The 13,406-nt window shown below is 31.6% G+C and overlaps 3 protein-coding genes across 3 annotated transcripts in view; 2 read left to right on the forward strand and 1 right to left on the reverse strand.

Moving 5' to 3' along the window:
* The window catches only part of LOC134717477 (endosome/lysosome-associated apoptosis and autophagy regulator family member 2-like), a 34,577-nt gene extending 30,896 nt beyond the window's left edge, over positions 1-3,681 (forward strand). The window contains exon 23 of the mRNA XM_063580005.1: positions 504-3,681. Within this exon, the coding sequence (XP_063436075.1) occupies positions 504-557 (54 nt within the window). The 3' untranslated portion in view covers positions 558-3,681. The remainder of the gene's footprint in view (positions 1-503) is intronic.
* A 3,554-nt stretch (positions 3,682-7,235) lies between these two features.
* On the reverse strand, positions 7,236-9,931 carry LOC134717534 (uncharacterized). The gene is made up of 2 exons (XM_063580027.1): positions 9,601-9,931; positions 7,236-7,452 (listed from the first exon to the last, which is right to left on the reverse strand). Exons 1-2 carry the CDS (start codon positions 9,881-9,883, stop codon positions 7,250-7,252), a joined length of 486 nt encoding a protein of 161 aa, XP_063436097.1. The 5' UTR covers positions 9,884-9,931; the 3' UTR covers positions 7,236-7,249.
* Positions 9,932-9,961: 30 nt separating this feature from the next.
* On the forward strand, positions 9,962-11,923 carry LOC134717543 (uncharacterized). Its single transcript, XM_063580036.1, has 3 exons — positions 9,962-10,345; positions 10,835-10,949; positions 11,818-11,923. The coding sequence occupies exons 1-3, from the start codon at positions 10,211-10,213 to the stop codon at positions 11,874-11,876; spliced, it is 309 nt and encodes a 102-aa protein (XP_063436106.1). The 5' UTR covers positions 9,962-10,210; the 3' UTR covers positions 11,877-11,923.
* The last annotated feature ends 1,483 nt before the right edge of the window (positions 11,924-13,406 follow it).

A 13,406-nucleotide genomic window follows, 5' to 3' on the forward strand; every position in this document is an offset into this window, starting at 1 on the left:
TCCTTATCAGTAGTTTTTCTGAAATTAAAAGACCCTTTAAAAAGTATTACCATTTCTAGCACAAGGAAAAGGGCTGATTTGGGGACTTTAAATGTAAATTGAAGAATCTGATCCATATGTGTCATATCAGGATAAATTATAATTTACTAAAGATTGAGATTTTACATATCTGAATGAATGTTGGATTCGGCAGGTCACAACTTGATGATTCTTTGTAAAAAATGTATTCTGATGTTATATATACTGTGGGCAAAATAAGAATAAAGTTTTCTGAGATTAATCTTGCATGTACCATCTTTGACCAAAACCTTGCATACCAATCTTGAGAAAATAATTGTTCAAAATTCCAATAGGGATCATACTTTATATAATTGTCTTTTTAGTCATTATTTTGTTGGATATTTTTTAACTTGTTAAAACACCAATTGGCAACAGAAATTATGGTGTTAAAACAAGCAATAGAAATATAATGTTGTTAATACTGTACATAATAAACATTGCAGGATGATGAGAATCCCTTTGAGACTGGACGCGGTGAGAAGATACCTCTGACGTAAAGACAACAGATATGATTTTATTCCAAGATGGCCTTATGTTTCTGTCCATTTCAACAAAATGAAATCCAGTAGTTAACATTTTCTGTTGCTTTTATTGTCAAACTACAATTTGTCTCAATATTATATTGAAAGATCATTGATGTATTCCTATAAAAAAAAGTCACAGAGGTTCTTTCCTATAGTGAATATATAATACCATCTTGGGTACCAGGACAAGGTAACAGAGTGTATACCTCATGGCTACAGTATTTTTCGATTAAGATATTTATTTTCCAGTCATTAAATATTTTTTAAGCAAAATTATAAATTGTCAAAATGATTGATATTACATGTATTAAAGTAAAATTTAAGTTTCTTTTATTGTAGTTTTAAATGTGAAATTGACAAATGAAAAGTTTCACATGTTCATATATATATCTATTTAATTTTTGATTGTCACAATCATTCAAAATAAATTGAAATATTTAATTGATTTAACTGACTTAGAACAGTTCATCAAATGTGTTGAAAAATCATCATACTAGTATACAGTGTGTAAAGGTTGTCATATAGTTAGACAATGGGACCAGTTTGTTTTTTATTCCAATGTTTACAGTAGAAGGGACCTGTTTCATTATTTTCTGTACAGATACAAAGTATCATTTAACACCTTATTTTGTGATTATTTTCTTTGTGAATGGCATATACATATTTGATTGAATTTATTTTACAAATTATTTACTTTTATAATTAACAGATTTATCACTTTCATGAAAAACACTTTGTTGTGGCATTACAAGAAATTGTGTTGTATTTTAATGAACCATGTACTAACTTATGAAAAAAAATCTTGTTAAAATATTTGTACATTTGTTTAAAACTTTACGAATGAATAGATATGGTCAAAATATCCTTCAGTATAACCTTTCATTCTTTGTTTACATCAAATTATTATTTTAAAAAGACATGAAACCAAGCCATACCTAATCTTTACTAACAGTGCTATTAAAATGACAATTTTTGTAAAAGGCATAATAGCCAGAGAATTATTTAAGTTAGGTGTTTACATAAAACATAAAAGTATTAAACAAAAAATGAATTTATTCACAATTATTTACTTATTAGTTAGCTAGATAATATATTTTTCTTCTTAAAGACAGAGATATTAGAATCAGAGGTGCTTTATTATGTTAGTTTTCTGCATTATCAATCATGTTTTATAAGAATTGTGACGCATATTTTGTGAAGTTATTGTTTTGATTGTTTCAATGTTTAAATATCTCTATGAGAGGGAAAGGAAATCCATTTTATCATCTGTTTTATAATACTTTGTTGATATTAGATGTGTATTTCATGTAGTTATGTATTCAATATATGGTGCTGTTGAAGCTTATTGTTGTTGCAGTGAGGATTGGAAGTTTCTTCCTCTTTTTTTAGAAAAAGGGGGTGGGAATGGGGAATGGGGACACTTACAAATTGGTAAATGGCATTAAGTTCTATGCTTGTTTTTCAACTTGTGACCGAATATCTTTAATGGTTTCTTCATTTAAATTCAAGCACATATTTCAAGGTAATATAGAATCTTTAAAATGGGCTTGTTGTGGACTCTGCTAAAATGTTCAGTATATTTTTGTCAAATTTTCTTTTAAAAGCCAAAAACAAAAACTGCATGTTTGTAAATAGAAGCTCGTTTTCACATTTAGTAAATATTTTTGTTTCAAACTTTTGTTTCATACTTTTAGTTATTAACAAAGTTCTAAGTTAACATGGCTTGCTTACATGCATAGTTGACCAGTTTATTTTTATTTTTTCAGGTCTTTTAGTCATTATTTTGTTGGATATTTTTTAACTTGTTATTTAACTTGTTAAAACACCAATAGGTTGTGAGTTCAAAATGTTTTCCTTTTACATAGTTTATTGTTTTTTGTTTATGCATAATTTTGGGGTAATGGTTGTGTGTAATATTTTTTTTCTTTCTCACTTTATTAAAGCAATCAAATTTTGTATTTTACACGATTAAAAGAACTTTATACTTTTTTTTTTTGTAAACGATTGATATTGTACTAATAAGATAAGCTTCTGTTTAGGTATATAATTATGTTAACAATATAGAAGTTTGTTTATTTTGTGTCAGTCTTTCTGTATTTGAGTTGTTATGGCTATATTGTATCAGTTTTGTGAATGCTCAAAATCTTTTTGTTCTAGATCTGACAATCTGTAGAGATTTAAAACTTACCTTTATGTATGTTGTTATAAATAGTGTCATTGAAGATGAAGATCTGCCATAATTCTGTTATTTGTTTCAGAATCTTATGTATACTGGGTAATATTTTCAAATGATTATACAAAATGTTTGATCTGCCAATTAAGCCCAATTCAATTTGGTGAACAATCAAATTGCCCTTTGTCCTTTGAAATACTGAAATGGCTAAGGTAAGCATAATTCAATCTTCTTTTAACTACTTGATCAATATCATCGCTATAAATGGCTTTTTTTTTTAGGGTAAAATCAAAAGAGGTTGCAATATATTTTTCTCTTCTTTATTCTCTTTTTTTATATTTTTTTGTGTTAGAATCTGTCATATTAAAACTTGTTACTGTGACTTGACTACACCCATTGTAGTTCATTCAAAATTCTGACCCAATTGCAATTTTCCCTTTCATAATGTGCATCATAATCATAAGCATCATGTACAACATTTAATGATGTTTCAATCAAGCAAGGAATCTGAAAATATTTCTCTTTTCCTTTTCATATTGCATGAATGCCTGAATAAAATTTCTTGTACGCAAATAATATGGCAACATGTATAATTCTGACTTGGTCTATTTGAACTATTGTAAAATATTTACACCTATAATTAACCAGGGTAGAGTTTCAATCAGTGTAAGCTTTTTCATCACCCATACTCAGTTAATCAGTGCAATATAATTAGAATCTCTATTACACATGTAATACACATTGTTTATCTTATCACACATGTAGGTTGTGTGTTACACATGTAGATTATGTATTACAGATGTAGGTTAACTTAGCATTCCACCTTTACATTCCTTTTTTGTTATTTTTGGTCTTTGTTTACTAATTTAAAAAGCTAATATATATAATATGTCAATAAAGTTTCTTTTATTATCAACTTTGTTACATTATTGTTCTCTTGTTATTGCTCCACATACCTCCCATTCTCAGTGCCTTAAAAATACATTTGTTGCATTGGTTGCAATGAATTACTGTGATTCCCAGTGAAATAAAAACCTGCAATCCTCTGATGTAAAAACAAATGTATATTCTCACGACATTGTTGATTAAGTTGCATCAAAACAAATGGAGATTGGGTAGAAGACTTAGTTCTTTGCATTCCCTACATAAATTCCCAAAAAAGGTCAATGTAATAAAAAGTATAACTAATCCAAAAATTTAAATATCAAAAGACTGACAACACTGATAATTAACTCGTGCACCATGCTTGTTATTGTACTGTGTCTTGTTGAATATTTGCTATATTTGCAATTTTAGATTAATTGTTCTATAGATTAGCACACATTTGTAATCGGAATATGTTGTTATAGATAGAATGATCTATAGATAAACACAATAAGGGAAGATAAATCATCAGTTTTCTTCAGATTTATTTCTTGTTGATTATCTCTGCCTAATTGCGTTGTCAGTTTATTTTCAATCTATGAGTTTGACTGTCCATCTAGTATCTTTCGCCCGTCTTTTAAATCTGACATTTTTCTTCTAATCATAAGAACATATGAAGGATAACCAAAGATTAGTTCAGTTTATAGAGGTATTATAAACTTCATTCAGGGTCAAGAACAAGTGCAGCATCAATCTCAATTTTTTTTATGCAACTTTTTTGAATCAGTATATTGGTGATCTTTAGAAGGAAACTTCATTCAAAAGTGAAAAAACTAAATATTGATTGGTATTATTGACATTGATATAACTTCAGTAGTTAGACATACAAAATATAAATATTAAAATGTTGAATCAGTACAGGTTAAAATGTGACTGAGTGAGTAAGTCTGATTGCATTGACTTTCCTGTCTGTAAAGGACAATGAGTAGAAGCTTACGTTCAACTTGTTAAACCTGGCTGTAAGTACGAACACTTCATTTAATGTCAGTACAAGTGAAACATTTATAGTCAAAGGGGTAGATGGGTATATATTTCTCAATTTTGGCAACATGAGTAAGATGATTTAGTGGACTTCAAAAATCCCTTCATTTCTAGAATGGTGAAGAAAGGACCAAACCTGTTTTGCATTGGAAATGTCTTTTTGATTTAGAATTAAATGCAACTTTTGTGTTGGGGAGTGGTAATTCTACATTTTAGATAAATTTCAACAAAATATGATATGAGCAGAGCAGACATAAACCCTTCAAAACACCAATAGTGTACTGAAAAGTTTGTCATGACAATTAAGAATATATTTGGTTCAGCAATGAGATCTTTAAGCTTGACAGGTTATTCAATATTCATGACATGAAACCTAGGGAAAGGCTTTGCTTTAATGGTTTTGGGGTTTGTTTCTGAAAACAATTTACAACATAAAGAGAAACAGTTAGAGGATGATATTCTGAGTGCATTGAAAATCTTTTGGCAATTATGATGTATACGGATGAGAGGGTTGGACATCTGATCGCATTCAGTATATTAAACACTTTATGGTGCACAAGCTCCTGTCATGCCAATTAATAGTAATAAAGGGGTAATTATGGCATGGGATCCAAATAATTTTAGATATTTAACAATCTAGGAGACATGATCTGTCCTGGGATACAATCTATAGCGCACTAAAAAGACCAATTGTAATAAAGAATATAATAAGTGTGTCCTCAAAGAACAAACACTGAAATGCACCACAAAAGCAAAGAAAAAACACCTTGTTTGGGTTGGACATTAAAAATTGCCCAAAACATACACATTCAATAATCCTAAGGTTCTTGTACAAACTAGCTTGAAATTATTGTCTGTATTAAAGGATGAATAAGTAAGACTTAAAGTTACGAGCTGCATACAGGCCTAGGGTCTCTAAAAACACCGCGTGGATTTTTTTTTTAATTTGACCTTGGCATCAAAAGTCAAGGTCACATTCATGCGAGGATATGCCGATTGAACGCACTGTTTTATCTCGTCTGCGCCAAAAGTTGCAAAATATGAGATCTATTTCAGACTACAATTGCATGTCTTCTCGAGCCTCGAAAGTTGAGGCTTTTCATAAAAAATACTTTCCGAAAATCAAATAAATGCTTAAATAAAGAAATTGCACACTTAACAGGGTTGAGTTCAATATCGTAGCTGCTATCAATATAAATGTAGCAACTACACGTTCAATAGTCAAAATCTACGTAGCTGCCACGATATTGAACTCAACCCAGAAGACCTATACGCGATATAGAATGTCATGGTTTTCTCGCGGTTATTGATGTGTGAACGGTGCCGATTTAATCACACAAACTAGAAAAAACAAAGATCTCCACCTTTCGCCGGGTAAAGTTTTTTTTCAATTTCAAGCTGTTTTGTTTTTAGTCGGATTTCCGAGAAAAAATATCGGTTATTGATTTTGTAGTGTACATGGTGGGCGGCTGCCTTGCAGTATACGTACATTCAGGGGGAATCGGTTAGAATTTTTTTTTATAATACAATAACTTCAGAATGGAGTAAAATTGGCATCACTTTGTCAAGTTTTACTTGATCCTGTTTGAGGTATCCAGATTTGCAAATATTATTTTCATGCAGGAAAACTGAGCCGGTTTGCTATCAGTCTGCCTTACTGTTTTTACAGCAAATACCAGGGTCGTGTTCAATATCGTATCATCTACGTAGCTGCTATCAATATATAAGTTACAGCTAGGCTAAAAAGCCGCTAAATACACGTTCAACAGTCATAAATCTACGTAGCAATACGAAGCCGCTACGATATTGAACGCAACCCAGGAGAAAAAAATCTTAGCCCAAACAAAATCATGATTGTTCTTTGTTTTCTTTCAATTTCAACTGTCTCAGACTGTATTCAAGGATTCCATTCATAGCACGGTATTGCACTTGAAGATATCAAAGTAATATCGACATGGGCACATGATGGAGGGTACGAGTATTACAATATAGTACCTGCAAACCAGACAAAAAGTCTACCAGACCAAGTAACATTCAAGAATATTCAAACCACGTAAGAATTTCACCAGCTTGTGACGAAACTTCTCTGTTGAGTTGGTCCAGAGTGTGTTTTATATGGATGTTTTTTCTACAAATGAACAACTCAATTATATATATATCTATCAGAGGCATTATTATAAGATTTTTTTTCTGAATGCATGTACATTATAAATGTGCATAAATAATGTGACTAACAAAATACTGTTTCTTTCACGGACAAAAACTGCACAATATCACCAGATTTTCTAAGACTTTCAAAAATTAAGCTGTATGTTTTCTCACTTGATTGATTTCTCATTTTGCTGTTGATAACCGACTATATTGTGTGAGAGTAATTCCTCGTTACCGCCGTACGGTGACTCATAGTTGGTTTTTTCCCTACTCATTTTGACTCTGGTTGATAATTATCTCATTAAAATCAAATCACATATCCTTGCTTGTTTAATTTTTTTTTCAAATCCCTGTCAATTCCAAACTTACAAAACGGAGGCTATCATCTAACTAAAAACAGATCAGTTAAACGAATGCATGTGTATATGTTAGATGTTTATTGAGAAATTTGGTTTGATTGAAATCGTACTGCCTCTTCATAGCTTGGTGGACATTCTGTAAAGTTTTTGGTCTGGTTATACAGTTTCTTATTCATTGTGTTGGATGCCCCATTTGTTGTCCTCTTATTGCGGGTAAAATGCACACCTGGAGATGGTACTATACCAGAACAACCAATGTGAGTGCATGGTATTGCAGTTCCTAGGAAATTTATAAAAAAAGCATACAGTTACATTTTACTGAGATACACATACGAAGTAAACATAATTCTTTGATTAAGATTACATTTTTTTTTCAATCTAGCAGAGACATATAATTGAATTTTTCCCCAGTTTTAGACTTATACACCGAACTTGACATACGCAGTCATCTCAGTACCAGCATCTATGACAAACGGGACGCAATAAAATTTGAAACTATCTATTTTCACCCGCCATAGTAGCAATATACCACCTTAACCAACATAAGTATGGGCATTGCTCATTGTTGAAGGCCGTACGGTGACCTATAGTTGTTAATGTGTTTGTCATTTTGGTCTTTTGTGTGTAGTTGTCTCATTGGCAATCATACCACATCTTCTTTTTTATATAAGGGATACATTCCACAACTCATTCGGTATTCAAGAGCTGACAACAGTTACTGTAACCCTGATTTTATAAAACGTCACCGGTATCTAATTAAAAAGTTGATGAACCAAGGTTATGTCAAAGAACATTCTCGTCCTCTTTCTGAAAAAAGTTCATCGGAAGATACCAAAACCTTGTTGATAAATATTCCGTGCCAACTTAAAAAAAAATACATGATGATATTGAAGTACAAACTCTGGGTAGTTTGGGTACTGACGTTGTTTATCATCTCATTAAGGTCAAGGAACAGTAAATGGGCTATGTCACAGATTTCATTAGAATTTGGCATACAACTCTGGCTCGATGAACTTCAACTGAAAATCGAAAACATAGTGCATTTATCTCAATTATCATTTGAAATATTACTGATTGAATTCTTACAAAATGGGTGAACATTTGTATAGAAAGCACATAAAATCGACGAAAACCCTTTTAAAATTTGTCTTAAAATCGCCAAATCTGTAATTCTACTCCATAGATTTTTCTTAAAAAACTATATGTTGTTGATACATAAATTTCCGTTATAATGATGCAAAATAAAGTTAGGGTCACCGACTTCGTTCTTACGGTATACATCATTTAAAGTTGCGTTCTATGTGGAAAAATCAAACAAAACGTCGAAATAATCGTAACGTTATCGCGTTGCAGGCCGTAAAACGTTGATTTTTGACGTTTTTTACTACAAACAAGGTTACAAATTGAGTATTAGACAAAAAACGAAGTCGGTGACCCTATGATTATTTTATATCATTAAAACAGAAATTTATATGTCAAGAATATATAGTTTTTTAAGAAAAATCTATGGAGTAGAATTCGAGATTTGGCGTTTTCAAGACAAATTTTAGAAGGTTTTTCGCCGATTTTATGTGCTTTCTATACAAATGTTCACCCATTTTGTAACATTTCAATCAGTAATATTTCAAATGATAATTGAGATAAATGCATTATTTTTTCGATTTTCAGTTGTAGTTCAACGAGCCAAGGTTGTATGCAAATTTTTAGCAAAATCTGCGACATAGCCCATTTACTGTTCCTTGACCTTAAACGTTATAGTGTCCTTCATTTGTCTTTGTAAATTATAAACATTTATTGTTTAGTTCATTTTTTAGTATAATATACTTTGGGCGTGGCTCGGTTGTTATGGTACTCGCTGATGTGTTGCTCTGTGATATTTTTGGGGGGATTTTTGTCTTTTATTTTAGCTTAAGTGCTTTGTCTAGATGCCGTTTTGTTATATATAAATGTTTGTTGACATATTAGTTGTTTTAACAGTAACAAAGATTTAACACAGTCAGTGCTGAATGTTACCTATTCTGTCAGATTGTTTTATAAAATTTGTTTCCAAATTGTTGTCAACATAATGGAAATTTGTGCGACTGTCATACAAGTGATATGTGTCGTCAGCTATAAAACCAGATTCAATCAACCATTTTCTACATCCCGAAATGTTTGATGTTTGATTTTGTCGTTTGCTAAGAGACTTTCGGATTTGATTTCGGTATTTTTTTTACTTCTTGAACGTATGGGTTTTTAATACGACAAAAAAGACGCGCATAAATCCAAGTTGAACTGAATGCGTTTTTGATAGAAAATTTTAGCCAAAAAATTTATGCGAAATACAACGAAACATGTGAATCTTGAATTAAAATACATGAAAAAACATGATTCAAAAATAAAACGATAGAAGTAAGTTTATGTACTTATATTTATTATAGCAACTTACCACATTCTCTTCTTGAAACCAAATCGGCATTCTGTGAAGTGAAACCTTTTTTATCCCCACACCAAATCAATATACATCTTTTCCAAGCCCAGACAGCGAACAAAAGAAACACAATCGTTGAACACATTGAAAAAATTGCCAAATTTAGCTGTAAACTTTCATTACAACAATATTCTTCCGGTTTCTGTCCACAACATCCACCTCTACAGGGAAAGATATTTGGAACTTTGAAAGCATTTTCACAGTTTTCAGGTTCTATTCTGTATTCTGGTTCCATGTTCATGTGTTGTGCAAATTGTTTACTGAAAACGTTAACGTCATAAACGTTCCAAGGTACATCGAATTAAGCAGAAACGTGACTTCCCGCTAAAAGTATTCAACAAAACATTTCAATTCCCCAAAATATTTTTTGATGATTTTTTATATGTATTTTTTTAACCGTGATTAGATTATAAATACTAACGATAAAAAAATAAATATTAGATATCTAACTTTAAGCGTCATATAAAATAGAGAAAAAAAGTCACGTGGTTGGTTACCAAAATTGCTCATTCAGTTTCAAGAGCCAAATTATGGTGATTGGCAAGTAATGTAAAACGTTTATGCAAACATGGAAGACGAGAACACTTCACCAAAAGAAAGCACGAGCAAAACTAACAATGATGGGGACACTAAGGCATTAGAGGAGGCTGAAACTCAAGCATTGGTCGAATCCAAAAAGGAGAAAGAAAAAAGCTGCTGTTCAGTAAGATTTAAAAGCAAAAAATAGCCTACATCGAAAAGCTTATCCTTTGTGTTGCTTTTTACAAATATAACTAACCAAATGTTGCCATTTTGAGGGTGATATTATAAATGTGTATAATAATCGTTAGATAAGATAATGCAATGAAATAACCTTTTAATTATGATATTGTGAAATGGTTGTGTCTAAATGTTAAAACTATCTTGTATTTACGATTGTATTCTGATGTGTCTTTATAAAATACAAGTAAACATAAATCATACATTATTGTACCTCATACTATATGTTTTAATCATTTTATTGAGCTTCCTCTTCCATTTATAGACAGGAGAACCGGAGACAGGCTTCAACTGGCTCTTTGGCAATAATATATATACTATACTAGTTCATCAAAATTGACGACACACTAAACCTCAGAACATATAAATGCGCCAAAATTTAGAAACATTCACAATGTACGGCTACCTCGCGATTGTTAATTTATATTTATAGTTTCGAAGGTGTTTTGCTGCAATCTGCTGTTGTTGTATGACGAAGAAAGGAAAGAAAGTCGAAAACATTGGAACAGCGGATAACAAAACATCTCTTACTTCTCAAGAAGTAAACGGTATGTTATAATGATAACAGTACAAATATAATCACTTTGACTTCTCTCATCAGGCAAATAAATTTCGGGGCCTTTTATAGCTGATTATGCGATATGAGCATTGCTCATTGTTGAAGGTCAGTGTCCTTTTGATGTTAAGTTCTGTGGCATTTGGTCTCTTGTGGAGAGTTGTCTCACTGGAATTCACACCACATCTTCTTTTTTATATTGTCTTTAATTGAGTAACATGGTCCGTATGCCTAGTGTGATGTATACACATGCTGTCGCGCGAGAATGTGGTGGTTAAATCTGACGGCACGTTACGGGAGCAATTTGTTCATTCTATATATGGTATTTGTTAAATAAAAAAGAAACAACAAGGATTATAAATATATCGTTTGCTTCATCTTTACCACCAGTTATCAAGCGCATTAAAGATTTGTCCATCCATCTTTCTATTCTCATTGGCTGTATCTGAATAGTGTTGTCCCAGAAACACGGGTCGTGACAAACACTTCCAATCAAATCGTTCTAGACTGCAAAGTATCGATAATCAAAAGTATGGCCGCTTTCGAATAAAAAAAACTTTCAAAAGGCCATTATTTATTATTACTTGACATTACTGAATCAATGAGGTCTGGTTCGTATTTACACAATAGAGAATAACAACCCATTACTCAGAAATACTGATAAAAAAATAAAAATACTGAAATGAAGTACCCTCTTTCCCATCCTCGTTTATGTTCATGAATACGGTCACTGTAAAGCTCAAGCGACACACAATAATGTTTTAGCAACCATATTCAAAATTGATATGTTATTCGCGACTACAACTACAACACACATGCGCGTTTCAAGGAAATGAGTAAACAAGTTTTTTTCATTGCAGAATTTATTGAAGAGGAAATGAAAAAGCTGTCAGAAGAAACAATCAACCTAGAAAGTTAACAGCCATTTGGGATTTTTATTTTTAAAAATTAAATTCTTAAAACAAATTTGATTTGTGTTGTTCTACCATACTACAAAAAGTAGACACACGAACTTTGTTTAACTATATTTCCATACTTCAAAACAAATAATGTGGAACTGTAGACATTTTTACGAATGTAAATGCATAAAAATTATCACAATCCAGAATAAAAAAGATTTTCTGAAGCAAGATTGCAGCTCTGAAATGTCAAGCCTGCTTTTCTGATCATGATTTAAGTTCATGTAAAAATCGTTATGGTATAGATTCTGAAACAGGTATCACATAAACTTAACATTGACATTGGTGCATGGAAATGAGGTCATGGTCACTTGAACCTTGACAGACAAACATGTACACCTCAAAGTCTTTTTCCATGTGCAAACCATAGCTGATCAGTTGGTTTTAGTAATCGAGAACACACCCAACCATGCAAAGCTAATGTTGAACAAATAACCATGAATTTCAGGAGCCTTTAATTCATTGGTTGTCGTTTGTTTATGTGTTACTTATTTGTTTTTGTACATAAATTAGGTCTTTAGTTTTCTCGATTGAATTGTTTTACATTTGTCATTTCGGGTCTTTTATAGCTGACTAAACAGTATGGACATTACTCATTGTTGAAGGCCGTACGATGACCTATAGTTGTTACATCTGTGTAATTTGGTCTCTTGTGTAGAGCTGTTTCATTGACAATTATACCACATCTTCTTTTTTATATTAAGCCGCCGCAGCTATGCGTTTGTCCCAAGTTAGGAACCTCTAGCCTTCGTTAATCTTACATGCGTTTTTTTTTTCATTTCGGTTTATTTATATATGTTTTGGAGTTTAGTGTGACATCCATTTCACTGAACTAGTAGACATAATTGTGTAGGGGCTAGTCGAAGCCCGTCCTGGATGTGGGATTATTCACGCTGAGTTGAAGTCACATTGGTGGCCTTTTTCAGTTTTCCGCTCTGTTCTCAGGTTGTTAATTTTTGACACATTCCACGTTTTTATGCTCAATCTGGACATACACAAATATCTAGATATTTTACAATTTTTAAAATAAAAAAAAAATTAACACTGCGATAGCAAGAGCAAACTGTTAGACTAAACATAAAATACCTTACAGGTCTTTCAGCAACAGGGTTGCAGGGACAACCTGTATATATTGAGTGCTTCAGGTTAAAAAGTCATCTTTGTATTTTCATTCCAGTTGTAATATTTTAACATGAGTAAGCAAATTAAATATATGTCGTATTTACCCAGACGAGATTTATTTATCTTCCGATAAACTCAAGGGTATTGTTTATATAGATCCAAGTAACTTAAAATGAAAGGTTTAAAAGGTCAGACCAGCGATACAACTAATTTAAATTAATATTTTACTCCACTATCACTATCAAATAGGAAGCACAAAATTTACATTTTTCAAATAATTTGTAACACCTTTCCTTAAAACTTAATTTCATGCCAGTCATAATTTAATCTACCAACAATGTCAGCAGTATTCATAAAAGAAGTCAATA

This window comes from Mytilus trossulus, chromosome 1, assembly GCF_036588685.1.
Source record: "Mytilus trossulus isolate FHL-02 chromosome 1, PNRI_Mtr1.1.1.hap1, whole genome shotgun sequence".
NCBI lineage: Eukaryota > Metazoa > Mollusca > Bivalvia > Mytilida > Mytilidae > Mytilus > Mytilus trossulus.

What these genes read in the sequence shown, in the direction of transcription:
- LOC134717534 (XM_063580027.1), bottom strand. Translation starts at nt 9,883, where the DNA reads ATGAACATGGAACCAGAATACAGAATAGAACCTGAAAACTGTGAAAAT. An exon ending in GGTTTCAAGAAGAGAATGTG is followed by an intron (nt 7,453 to 9,600) that starts GTAAGTTGCTAT and finishes TAAATTTCCTAG; the next exon opens with GAACTGCAATACCATGCACT.
- LOC134717543 (XM_063580036.1), top strand. Translation starts at nt 10,211, where the DNA reads ATGGAAGACGAGAACACTTCACCAAAAGAAAGCACGAGCAAAACTAAC. An exon ending in AAGAAAAAAGCTGCTGTTCA is followed by an intron (nt 10,346 to 10,834) that starts GTAAGATTTAAA and finishes TTATATTTATAG; the next exon opens with TTTCGAAGGTGTTTTGCTGC. An exon ending in TACTTCTCAAGAAGTAAACG is followed by an intron (nt 10,950 to 11,817) that starts GTATGTTATAAT and finishes TTTTCATTGCAG; the next exon opens with AATTTATTGAAGAGGAAATG.